At 38.1% G+C, this 14,036-nt stretch overlaps 1 protein-coding gene across 5 annotated transcripts in view; it reads left to right on the forward strand.

Annotated features, from left to right (window-relative positions):
- Positions 1-14,036, forward strand: part of cdh15 (cadherin 15, type 1, M-cadherin (myotubule)) — a 40,315-nt gene that overhangs the window by 10,350 nt on the left and 15,929 nt on the right. The window contains exons 1-3 of one of the 5 annotated variants that reach the window (XM_077564170.1): positions 3,677-4,130; positions 4,236-4,278; positions 8,812-9,161. The exons of 1 other annotated variant lie outside the window; for it this stretch is intronic. In XM_077564170.1, the coding sequence (XP_077420296.1) occupies positions 9,111-9,161 (51 nt within the window). In that variant the 5' untranslated portion in view covers positions 3,677-4,130; positions 4,236-4,278; positions 8,812-9,110. Of the gene's footprint in view, positions 1-3,674; positions 4,131-4,235; positions 4,279-8,811; positions 9,162-14,036 lie in introns of those variants that run through there. 3 more of the 5 variants (XM_077564166.1, XM_077564167.1, XM_077564168.1) reach the window with 3 other exon arrangements.

A 14,036-nucleotide genomic window follows, 5' to 3' on the forward strand; every position in this document is an offset into this window, starting at 1 on the left:
GATACAAATTTTTAGTAGGCTAGTCAAGGAGGTCAATATTTACATTCAATTAAAAGGGAAATATGGCATCAATTTTAACAGTGTTTTTTCTTTTAATAACTTATTACAATCAAACCATTTTTTTTTTTTTAAATATGATCAATTCCCTTTTCCACAGCTTGTATTAGTTGTTCCATTGTATCCCCTGAGTAAAATAAAATTGTATTATCAGCAAACATGACACATTTTAATAGATTTGAAATATCATTTAAATCTAGCTTGGGTTCCAATACAGAACCCTGTGGAATACCACCAAATCTATGTTCTGCCTCCTGACTTCGTCTCAGTCCAGTTCTGCCTCTATTTTGATACCTTAACCTGCCTCTTCCCCTTCATATCCATCCATCCATCTCTCGGTCTGGCCTTTTCTGAAGCTGGAGTATTCATCATCCCTATAGCAAGCAGGATGATGTTTGTTGGCCATGCTGTGTGTGATAGATGGACGAGTCACTGATGTGCAGCTACCTGCAGAGACACAAAGCAGACAGCCATTTAGCAGCAGAACAAGACACATTGCTTTTCTTTTATTGTTTTCAAACAGCAGGCAAATGTGTGTTTGTGTGTGTTTGTGTGCTGGGGGTGTTTAGAGGGAGTTTTGGGAGGTGGAGGAAGGGAAGAAAAACAACAAGAGATGCTTTTTGGCTGTCCAGTAACATGCAGCAAGTGTAGACGAGATGAGCTATTATCTATCTACAGTGTATCACGATGTTGTTGACAAATCAATGACTCTGACAGTGATGACTGTGTGTGTGATACAGCAAAGCACTCAGACTGTCTCCGTGCCTTGCCTGCTGTGGAGGCTTCAGCAAGGGAGCACTTGAGGCAAGAGTACTCTGAGTCGTGAGGGTCGTGTGTGTGCGGCTGTACGGAACGTGTGTGTATTCTCTCTGCTTGTTTACAGGTGTCAAACTATAAGTTTAAATGGTGCGCTGTGGAAGCCGGAGAATATGATGCACGTTTATGGGTTTTTGAATATGACTTGTGCTTGTAATGGGGAATGTGCATCACCATTCTGAGAATTTAGCAGAAAATGTTCCTCAGTTGGGTGCATTAGTTGCATCCATCTGTTTTTCATTTCCATTTTTAAATTAATATATAAATTATCATTTTAAAAAATCGAATTAATACACAGGACTGTCAATCCCAAGTATTAGTTGCATATTATGAAAATAATATAAAAATGATATAAAATAAAAAATAATTTTAATGATAATAATAATAATTATTAATAATAATATTAATAAAGGCAAAGTAAATAAAAATAATTAAAATACAAAATTTACAAGAAGTCACTAATAGTTCACTAGTAGCAGAAGACCCCCCCCCCCCCCCCCCCCCGTTTAGACCCTCTAATGCCCAGGTGTCAAACTCAAGGCCTAGTGGCAAGAATTGGCCCGCCGACTCATTTTATGTGGCCCAAGAAGGCAAATGATGTGAATGTCGACTTCAAGTTTCTTGCTATAATATCAATATTGCAAATAGTCCTCACTTTTAATAACATTAATATATTTTAGAGATAGACAGATGTTGTTTTTTTTTCCATGGCTGATATTGATACAAATTTTTAGTAGGCTAGTCAAGGAGGTCAATATTTACATTCAATTAAAAGGGAAATATGGCATCAATTTTAAAATACAAACTCCATCTCATAACTTTAAATTTAAGCATATAAATTTATTGGACAACTTTTCAGATTAGCATTTTTTTTAATTTATCTTAGACAATAGACATATTTATGGAGCCCCTGAAGTGACATGGGAGAAAACATTTTCTTTTAAATATGTTTGTCGTCCGGATGAGAAAGTTTCTCGTCCAGACAAGAAACTTTCTTGTTAGGACGAGAAACATATTTAATTTTTTTTCTCTCCCATGTCACTTTAGGGGCTCCGTACATATTCGCTTTAAATTTGTAACAAAAAAATCGGAGAGCTCCCATTTTCATCAGCATATCTTAAAAAGTTAAAGGAAAATTTAAACAAGTGAAAGTTGCTTTCAACAGTAAATAAAGTTTTCCCAAATTTCAAAATATCTCAAATGTTAAATTTATACTTATCTTAGTTTTCATTTCAAACAACAACAGAAGGTGCAATGAGGATCAGCAGCATCTCTTACAAAGTTAACTAAAAATGTAAATAAATATTTCCCTCAAGTTAACCCTGTTTTAAATTGATCTATTTTCGGCCATCAGATTTATTATTATTATTATTTTTAATGCCGTTATTTGTCAGATAATCGGTCTATTGGTAATTGCAATGATTTATTTAACAATCTCCCTTTTAAAATGGAATAATAATTGAACAAATGGCTTTTTGACTGAATTCTGATTTCATAACTAGTTAACCATCAATTAGTTGTTTACGATGTGGCCCGCACAAAAATGATTTTGACACCTCTGTTATAATGCCACAGCACTTGCTTCTCATTTGTTCTCTACTCAAAGTTAGAGCTTCCATTGAAGATGCCCATCCTTGTGCTAGACAATTATCCTGATTGTATCGTTATTTATTTTGAAGTTAGATGTAATAAGTGAGTCCGTTCTACGTAGTAGCACGTTATCATGCATAAGGAGAGATGAGCAGCAGGGGCCTAACAGAGACACTTGATATGGGGTTAAAAGCGACCACTGTTTTGTGGCACAGAAACAAGAAGACAAGTGTCGACAGCGACAGGAAAAAGACGGAGCCTCCCCCATCCCAAACTGCCCCCCTCCCTCCCTCCCCCTCCCTCCCCCATGCCACAGACAAGCATATGTGGGCTGACAACATGACATTGCCAGCAAAGAGGAGGCAAGCGAGAGAGAGAGGGGGAGAGAGAGAGAAAGACCAAGAGCCAAACTCGCCCTGACATCTCCGATTGTGACAGCTGATGGAGGCAAATTAGCCTCACACATGCATACAACTGTCAACTCTACCCTCAACCCCCCCCCCCCCCTCCTCTTTGCTCATCGCTATTACACCCCCAATACATCTACCCAAAAAGCCATACCGACTCCTTTCTAATATCTTTCTCTGTCCCTCCTCCCAATGGACCCGCAGAAACACTCCTAAGAGCTCGGGGATGAAGGGTATGACATTTCATGGGTGGGTTTGCGTCACGCAGCTTTTCCATTTTTACTTGTATGTTGCTCTTAAGCCACAATGACCTCAGCCATAAGTGTAACAACCATATCACCACGCAAGTCAGGAACAATGGCGCTGAGTCGCAAATGTTACGACTTTTGTCCAAGCAGAGCAGATATCCTTTACTCTAATATTTGTAATCCCCATGACTCTGGTGTCCTCACACAGCCTGACGTCCCTTGTGGTGTTAGAGAGGCGGATATAACACATTCAGATGGTGATGGATTAGCTATATGGCTATACTATGCATCTTGGCTTCTTGCATGACTTTTTTTTTTTAATCATGATGTAAGGTTCAGAAAGGACTAAGGTTTAAGTTAATTTGTTAAAATATTATATATTATATATATATTATATATATATATAGAATTATTGTTTACACATTTATACATTATTTTTATTTTTAAATACAAGTAGCTAAATTGACGTGTTGAATCTGCTGTTCTCATTCACTTGCATTTTTACCTAAAGTTTTCTAGCTCCTGATTGGTTAGTGTTGGTCAGCTGATGATTTTACAGGAAGTGTTGTCGCTGTGGCTACGTGTGTGAGTAAATAGCGTTTTTCCCAAACAAATAACGAACCCTCACGTTACAATAACTTGGATTAAAATCTGTCGGTTTTTTTGTATTGTTGAAAATCATGTTTGAAAAATGAGAATGGAAAGAGGACAGAAAAGCGTTTTTGAGAGTGTGTCTCGTGCTTGTATATTTCTGTGAAATAAACAGAAAGCTGGCATTTTACTCTCTTGACAGGTAAGAGAAGAGTTGAGGGAGAAAGGAAGAGTGTGCGCTGCTGTCTTTTTGTGTGTGTATGCGCAGAGGCAGGCTTGCACCCTGGGACACAATGTCATCGATCGTGCTGCAGGAAGAGCCCTATTATCTCCAGCCATGGTTCAAGCGGGAGAGTCAAGTGTGTCATATTTGTTGGCTCTAATTGGCAACCCACCCTGGTGGAGGCAGACTGGGGTGAAGGTACTGCAGCAGAAACTCTTACAACAGACACCTCTCCCTCGCACACACTCCACGCTACTACTAGCACTGTTGTGCAAATTCTGTGCATTTCATATGTGTCTGCAGAAGGTGACGACGACGCAGTTGCATTGGGAAAATTGAATGCTCGGTCAGTAAACAATGAAACGTATGTAAATGCAGATTTAGTGATGAATGTTTCTGTGGTGAAACAAATCGTGGAATTATGTTGAGTAGCTTAGCTTTTACACGCCTTTGTTGCCTTTTCTAGAATACAAATCGAAATGTGGTTTCTTGAGTCTGCTGTCTGCAAGCTGAGCTGCTTTTTTTTTCTGTCCTTGCGTGTCTCCTCTTTTTATGGGGGAACACTGCCCTCTGCTGGAGGAAAACTGTTAGACGTAGGTTATGTTTCAAGGGTCGGGTTTCAGTGTCATTCATGATCGTCATCCTATGGAAGTAAATTTGGTGCAAAGGTTGAACTTTTTTTGGTTTGGTTCTTTATTGAACATATAAACACCTTACAAGTCTAAAATATAAATTGAAGCAAAAAAGGAAACAAAAATAGGAAGAAAGAAAATAGTTTGTAATTTAATATCATTTAAAAAAATATGTATAAAAAATACAACATTGAAGCTGTAGAATTGATAACTTGTACCTGTAAAAATAAATTGTAGCATAAGTTGTGACAAAAACGACTACACAGTAAATTTCCAAGGGAATTTTTAATCCAAGTCCAAAGGCCCTTTATAGTATTAATTGTCAGTTTTAATCATCTCTGTGAGACATACAATTTATAGACCGCCCTTTCCCCTTTTGGGTATTATTATTATTTTTTACTTTTTTCTCTCTCACTGGTCTGGCTCCATATGGATGGCATTTTAAAATCTTTATTTTTTTTAAGTAAGTAGTAAGTGTGAGAGGCTGAGAAGTGCTGCTGAGTGCAGCCCCAAATACTCCCCCTGAGTCCCTTAATGTCCATAAAGTTGCATTATTTAGATACAGTAACTCAGCTGCGTGTATAATGTGAACGAGCGCACAAACGGGAAACAAGCACATCTGCACGGCCTCCGTGATACACACATCCTGTAAGGATATTTTCACTTTAGTTTCATTACATTTTATTTCTCAATAGCTCCGATTTGACTTATATATTTAAAATGTGCTTTTTTAAAAAAAAATAAATAAAAAAAAAACTTAAATATTTTGTCTTTTCTGTGACAATTGGCAATTGTATTGATTTTCCCTCAAATGTAAGCAAAATAAAGCAAACTACAGCACAATAATATAATACATAATTAAACCTTTTAGGCATTTTGCCTCGTATAAGATCTCTCAAGGTGTTGCGAGTGGTCATAAAATGTGGCCAGTCTCTGTATTTAAATGCTCAAAATACCTTAATTGGGTTCAAATTTAATTTTTCAAAAGGCTCTCTGATTGATGTAATGTTAGCGTGTCAAAGCAAATCAGATTCGACGTGAGCTCTTGTCACAGCCAAAAGTGGGCAGCAGAGCGCCATCTCTGAATCTTGGAGAAGAAAGCTGTTTTTTTTTTTTGCTCGCTTTCAAACTTTAGCATCAACTTTGGTTCGGTACAACTTAAACGGATGTTAGCGTTTTGCCCCTGACAACACAGATGTAGACAAACTCTTTTGATTCCGCATGCACACACACACACACGCGCGCGCGCTGTGTGGTATGAACGTGTTAATGATGAGCGTGTGGGGAGAAAAAAAAAAGGAAACACAAAGGCGACTCTTGCCAACTGCATGCTTGTAAAATGACAGCGACAGGTGGTGTTCAAATCAGCACTTTATAACGCACGCAAACACATGTACACCCACTGACTTACTTTGAACAGGAGACATTGTTGAATCTTTTTTGTGTGTGTGTGTGAATTAGTGCGGATTCATAATCCACTGAGCTTCAGTTTGATTTTTGTAATGGAAAAAATATCTGCCTCAAATAAAAACCAAATACCAAAATTTATAGAAACATGGTCTACATATATAAAATTTTTTAACCTAATTCTGGTTACTTAATTCTGTCTGTTAGCGAGAGCCACTACATCGTGATAACTTACATTGATGTTTCTGCATTTGGCAATTTATTATTATATTATATTATTAGTATGGGATTTTTTTTATTGGGCTTTAGGTGAACTGATGAATACACACACGCTCGCATGCATGCACGCACACACACACGCACATACACATACTCACCCACATACAAAAAAAAAAAATATATTTATATATGTGTGTATATGTATATATATGTATATATATTTTTAAAAAAACATTTATTAAATTTTTTTAAATTTGTTTGTTTTTTTAAAAAAAAAAGGAGAACAATGATGATGTCAAATCGAATGAACAATACTGAGCTCTCCTGAAAAAAAAAAAAAGTTTGATTTTTGTTTTAGTTTGGAGAGGGGTCAGAGGTGATTTATCAGGACACGAGTTCAAAACGTGTTTTTATGTTGAAAGAGAGGCCAAAGCGCTCCCAAATCTTTTCCTCTCCAAAATATATCAATAACAACCTTTGACCTTTGAGCAAAAGGTTTTTGAAGAGTGTTTCAATGTAGTCTTAAGAATACTTAGGCTTAACCTTAGAAGATAATTTTGTTCATTTTTCGCCCTTTAAATGTCAGCGGCCTTCTACAACGAAGGCCACTCGCCAAAAGCTATTTTAACTTTTAACCTCCGTAATGGCCCAAAAAATTGTCACAAGCAAAGAGATCTGCTTGGATCTCAACAGCACAAATAATGTTTTTCAATCAGCTAGTTTGTTTGTTTCCCCGCACAAACGGAATTGTTTCCCTAACGTTAAACAAGAAAGTACCTTGAACTTCAAAAGAATATGTTGGCAGAGTTTGTAGCCATGAACAATATAATTCAGCTGCTGAGTGTTATGGAGCACCTGGCGGTTTGAAAGTTGTTCGGCCCCAGACTGTATAAGCAGTGACTTGATGAGATGATTTAGATGAAGAGCTACGGTGCATATTGTGCTGGCGTGACCTCCACCAGGGTTTTTATGATGTTACTATAACTGATTAGCCAACAGAACAATGATTATTCATGAATTGGGTAGTTGGTGGTGTCCCTGTGTACATATAGTACTTAGCAAAACCACACTTTATAGCATTTGTGCCACAGCTGCTTTAAATTAACAAATGTTCTCACAAAAAATGTTAACAAAAAATGTTTTAAGTGTTCCAAAAACGTATTTATGCATTTTTTTTCACGCCTTTTTTTTTTTTTAATGCTAGAGCATACAGAAGGCTTTGATGCAACCTCTGAACTGCAGAGAACGGGTGAAGCAATAGCGGCCAGCAGGTGGCAGCAGAGTATAAGAGATCAACCAGGGCCATGTTGCAAACAAGCTCATTTCCCCACAGTTCTAAACAGATTTGTGAATAATGATGAAACTTAGCTATATTCTAATTAATGCTAATTGCTGCAAAACGGAAACAGAAATTAGTTTTTTTTTTCCTGATGAAAGATCTTTCTTTTGGTAGGTTTCATGTTTTTATAGCAGTAGAACACAATATTGTGTGGGCCTTGCAAAATAAGTCAAAATCCAGTAAAAGAGCCGTGAGCAAAGGGGGTTGCTTCAGTGAAAATTGCTGGGAGTGAATGAATTAAGAGCGTTGGTAATTGCCAGAATCATATTTTGTTTCCGTCATGTTTACTAAACCAGTATGTACCCGTTTAACTGAAATTATTAGGGATCGACCGATTATCTGCCGGGCCAATTATCGGTGCTGATAATTAGCATTGTATGTCGGTATCCGCCTTAAAAAAAAAAAATCTTAAGGCCAATAATAAATCAATTTAAAACTGTGCTAAATTCGGAGAACTATTTGTCCAATTTTTCAGTTCACTATATATGAGACACTGCTGACTCTGGTAACTCTCTCCACCTTCTGTTTTTTGTTTTTTGTTTTGAAAATTGAAACTAAGAATAGTGAAAATGTAACATTCCATAAACTGTATTTAGAAATTTGAGAAAACTTAATTTATTGTAGAAAACAACTTGTTTAAGTTTTCATTTAATTTGCTGATGACCCTGGGAAGGGGCCTGCCTTGTTAGAATTTTAAAATAAAAATATTGTCCAACAAAAAAAAAAAAGTCAACATGTTAGTGAATGTGAATATTGCCTCCAAATATCTCTTATCAGCCTCTTTGACTACTAATAATCTCCATCGGTATTGTTTCTATTATCCATGAATTTTCAAATTTAAAGCTACTGAACGTAGAATATTCAATTTCGAATCGCTACTGCCACCTGCTGATGAAAAATGGAACTGCACATTCCCTTCTTCACATACACACCGCACACATGACGTCATATCCGCAGACAGGGCGCGGGAAATTCTAACCCGAATCCAGTCTGAAAACTATTGGCCAGAGGTTTGCAGGAGTATCCATTGTGAACAGCTAAGGTGTTATTCTATTATTTAGAAGACATTTCAGTCATAAATGGACAAATTAAAAAGGTTACTGTACTGTAAAGATTTTTTTGAGAAAAATGTTCCATATTGCAGAATTCCATATTGTTTACCAAAAAAGGTGTTATTAATTGGCCATTTAAAGATCATTTTAATTTCATATCATCTATCTAGTTTTGTGGTTGAAAAACAACTTAGCTGACCGGTAAAAAGATTGTTTTGTGTCTACACCAGCAACAGCTGTCCCGCTTCTCTCTTCATCTGTCTGTGGGCTGCCAGGGCTGTGAGTGACGGCACATGTGCTGGGGTACATGGGAGGGCCACTGCTGAAATTCTAACCCCTACCCCGCGACATGAGGCATACCCCGGCTATGGCCAGGGAGGAGCTCTAAGGGGCAGATGCCGGGAGAAGGAAGGGAGGCAGAGACGAAGGACGAGTTTTAGGGTTGCAGTGTGTTGCGCTTTCCGGCGTCAAGTTGTTCTTGGAGGAGGTCTGTTTAACGCTCAGCTTCTTCGGAGTTCAAGTGCAGAGGATGGCCAGGAGGATGTTGATAGCGTGCGCGCTGGCTGCTGTAATTTGTCAGGTAAATTAAATCATCTTCATTTCGTCGCCATTCAAATGCTGGTTGTTTTTTAACATTGGGAATACTTGCTAATTTTAGTGTTCGTTTCTTAACATTTGCAAAAAAAAAATACTTGGTTGTTAGTACACTGATTGTACAGACGGGCGATTTATTATCTCAGTATCCGAATTTATCCTCAGCACTGTACCTTGACCTTGGTAAGCTGCCCCTCATTGTCCATTTATAAAGTTTATATTCTTACCTAACTTGATATTTTTCAACCAAATTTCATCAACACACCCACAACTCACTGTGCAATCAGAGGTTGAAGTTGATGTAAACAATTCGGTTGGAAAGAGGATGGCTCCAGATGTGTGCACGGGATTCAGGGCATCGTTTGTAGCACCTGTCAGCAGGCGCCATTATGAGAATAGATGACAATGTAAACTGACATATTACCAACAGCATCTCCAGCCATCATTAGTCTTTCTGTGTGTTTGTAAAAGTAATGGAGCCAAAATTGGCCGGGTGAGTGAGTTTGCCTCCGGTGAGTCTCTGGAGCTTTGGATCTTTCAGCTATGGTATGCTGCTCCATATGAATATAAACAACATTTCCATTTGGTTAAAAGTGGTAATTAATTAGAGGTGTTTTAGCAGTTGACAGGTCTCTGTAATGTTAGAAAACACTTCTTGGTTCAATCTATTGTGCTTTATATAGGCCTATGAACCTCAAGAGGGACGAGTGAGGGGCTCAAATCCTAGCTAGCTAGCTGCTAGCTAGTTAGTAATGCTAACACCACGAAAATTCTATTGAACATAGTGTTACACTAATATATTTTGTTTATTCCAAACATAAAAATGTGAGTGAAATACAGAGTGCTACCTAACTATTTGAGATAAAGAAAATGAATTATTATTTATTTACAACACGGACTTGTACATGAGTGTAAATAGGACCCTCGGGGGCAGCCATCTTACGTTGCCAATTTTACTGACGTGTTTTGTGCTAGGATCCCTGGATAGTCAAGAGAACCTCGCAAAGAGTGAACTTTGCGGTTTGCATCGAACATTCAGAATAAATTATCTCAATATCGTGAATTGTGACTCACTGAGGTTTATGTTTACATTTCGCAGCATTTTTTTATTTTTATTTTTTACTTTCACTTGTATCTTATAAGAGAAAATTATAAGTATTTTTCTTAGCAATTAAATGTACATGTGCTTTTTCCAGAATTATTGGTACAACTGTATGTCATACATGGAATGGTCGCCATAAAGACAGATAAGAGTGTCAACATAAGATGGCCGCCCGTGGCTTCACTTCTGGCAACGACGAGTAAGAAACATCGGAACTATGTTGCCCCCTATTGGTACGGGGTGAAGGCTGAAATAGTTCACCTGTAAATATATTTTTACCAAATGTTTCAAATGACTCATAAAGAAGGTGAGCTTGTCACACAATTAGATTGGTCTTTACTCGTTAAAACTAAGGTGATATAAATCTTACATAAAGCTGCTCAATATACAGACAAACAGGAGATAAGACAAGATCATGCAAGTTACCAGTGTCCGCGTTGAAATCATTTGTTGTAATTTGTGGAAATTCGGAATCTCTTCCAAAAGCGAATATTGACTTAAATCGTACAAAATTATGAATATAATTACCTCAATACAACTAAGATATTTTCCGAGTGTTACCTGATAGCTTTCAGTTGCGCTACGATGCACTCACCGCCTTTTCCCGAGGCCGGCTGTTATAATGCGAGTGGCGTCGAGGGCGGCTGGTGGATGTTTGGGGAGCAACGGGGCAGCAGTCACAGCTGTTCCCAGATGCATACGTGATGCCATTTGTCCCGCTCCGCGATCCCCTTGCGGAAAGAGGAGTGGGCCGCTTCTCAACCATGAAATCGGGTACAAATCAAGAGTGCGGATGGCAGCAGCCAGCTGGCACGGAGGTCTCACTCATCGGAAACAATCAGTCAAAGGCTTTACGGCCTGAGGGGCCACAACATTCTGAAAACAGAAATAAACAGTGTTGAATTGTGTCGTTTACATTGTTTGGGCACTTGAAAATAAATGCTCAGCCCTGAGATACATGTGTCGAAGAGAGATTGGCAGGTTGTGGGTTGCTAGCAGTGAAATAAGTCAGGGAAGAAGATATGTAGGGTGACCAAACGTCCTCTTTTGCCTGGACTGACTCATCAACCAATCAACTTCTTTCAACAGAGTAAGACTATTCACCCCCAATTTCATCAACTTCCCTGCTCTACTTGCATCTTATTTATTTAAACTTGTTCAGCATTCTAAAAGTGGTGACATCTGGTCTGAGGGGCGCACACACACACTTGCTGCGCACCCCTAAAATAGCACGTCCACGCCAGGCAGTCATGACTTAGCAAAGAACAGAGGTGTACGAGCACGACCGACGGTGTTGCTTGGCTTGCTTTTGTGTCATCTAAAGAGGCAAGTGACCCGGGGGCCACCCGTGTGACCTCCATACGTCACGTTATTGCTCAGCTGCAAAGATTTTTCATGGTTGAACTTGCAAACTTATCATTTAGAATTTAGATGTACGCTAACATTTTTCATCCATTCTACTCGCAGTCATTTTCACTGAAGCAACCCGCTTCGCTCTTGGCTGTTTTACTGGATTTTGACTGATTTTGCAAGGCCCATAGAATATTGTGTTCTATTGCTATAAAAACATGGAACCTAGCAAAAAAAAAGATTAGAGTCTCTTCTTTCACCGAGAAAAAAAGTTTATTTCTGTTTCCGTTTTCATCATTATTCACAAATCTGTTTAAAACTGTTGGGGAAAGAGAAAGCCCTGGTTGATCTCTTATACTCTACTGCCTCCTGTTGGCCGTTTCTGTAATAACTATCATTGCTTCAAGCATTCTCTTCAGTTCTGAGGCTGCTTCAAAGCCTTCGGTATGCTCTAGTATAAAAAAATATTTTAAAAAAGTTTACAAAAACGTGTAAATACGTCTTTGGGAACATGGTGATATTTAAAATAGAACATATTGATACGTTTTGGGGAGCAAAGGAGTTTTAAGTGCAAGAAATGATTTTCTACATTTCTCACCAAAATCGTCTCACTCGAAATTTTTATATTATTTAAGTGCCATGTTTTTCCTGCATATCATTCCAAACATGCAAAAAATATATACCGGTATATAAATATTAGGTCAACTCACATTGTATTATGGCTATGGGGCAGTAAAACCTCAGCACAACTAAGACATGTCAGCCACCTAGTGGTGATCGGTGATACTACAACTACAGTGTTTGCTTTTCGGCATCCGCAGATTCACATATTTGCAGATTTCTCCCCCAACATGTTTGAATTTTTTTTTTTCCCATTCTCTCAATTTTTGTGGAAAATATATATTGAATAGTTTTTTGGATTTGTAAAAAATAAATAAAATAAAAAATAAATCAAGCAACCAGGGGGGGTCACCAGAAATTCCAATTGTTTCTTTGAATGAATGATCATGACATTGATCCAAGATTTCAAGAATTTTGTCTTTTAGAGCCAAGCAAGGACATCAAACGTTCCTGAGTCCCGACTGTGACCACTTAATAGCGTTTGCCAAAATCATCCCAAACAAGCTGTCCGTACTTCTGTGAGGGCCCAGGGTCAAAGGTCGCCTTGTAAAAAAGTACCTGGGAAAAGCTTCTGAAACAGTTCAACTGTGTGTGGTGTCATCACTAAGCCCGTCACAGAAGACCGCCCTTCGTCTAATTGGTAATGTGACACTTTGCTCTGACTGCGTCCTTGTCTGGTAAAAACATTAGAAAAGTGGTGGCGACTGGAAAGTATCCAAAAGACAGTCATTGAAAGGTCGTGCCGCTGAGACAAGACAATTAGGAATGAGGCAGGAAAGTTGAGTCAAATAGCCGACTGATTTTAATCTGGTATTATTATTTTTTACCTACTAAGATGATTTTCTGCTTTGATTGACATTGTCATTGAACACTCTAAAAACACTTTGGAAAAAAAAACAAAAAACACAGATCCATTTTTTGGGCCAATTTGATCCAACGATCTGGATTTTTTTTTAGTTGTTTTAAACAAAATGGCCCAATTTGTTTTGTTTACTTGATTGTTGGTCCATCTCGACCCAATTATTTTTAGAGTGAAGTATTAACTCTTTGACTGCCAGACGTTTTCAGAAAAGGGATGCCGTGGGTGCCAGCCGATTTTAAGCATTTTGACTGATCTTTCAAGGTCCATAGAAAATTATGTGTTTGGACTATGGAAACACACATACTGCCAAAACAAGATTGGACTCTCATCTTCCATCAGAAAAAAAAAAGTTTGTTTCTACCTTATTCCGTTTTTGAGTAATCAACAATAGAAAATTGTTAGTTTCACCTGTTTTGAAAAAAAAAACGTCTTTTAACGTCTTTGGCACTCCTCCATAGGATTTTACGAAACGTTATTTAACGTTTTTGGCAGTCAAAGAGTTAATTATGCTTTTGTTTGATTGTCACACCATCACAAACTACAACTATGGTATTGAAAGACAGATTTTTAATAAAGCTCATGTATCGGATATCGTGAAGGTGTAGAAGTAGTCGAGACCTCTAACTTAAACATATAACATAGCATATGACTCTTCCAGATTCTGTTTGCCATCTCCATCTGTCTCCTAGTGTGAACATTTTCCACAGAGGTTAGCCAAAAAGCCTATTAATCACACATAAGCCACGTTTTACTGAAATAATAATAAAGAAGGCATGCGCTGCCATTGGAGAGTTGAGGGATTGAGCATCAGCTTGCTGCAGATGGTGTTCGGGATGAATTTGCGTGGATGGGAAGCACTCAAGGAATGTGTGTGTAAACATGCATCTCGGAGTGTGTAGTGATGATGGCTACAAATAGACGGGGTG

Source organism: Vanacampus margaritifer, chromosome 4 (genome assembly GCF_051991255.1).
Source record: "Vanacampus margaritifer isolate UIUO_Vmar chromosome 4, RoL_Vmar_1.0, whole genome shotgun sequence".
Classification (NCBI taxonomy): domain Eukaryota; kingdom Metazoa; phylum Chordata; class Actinopteri; order Syngnathiformes; family Syngnathidae; genus Vanacampus; species Vanacampus margaritifer.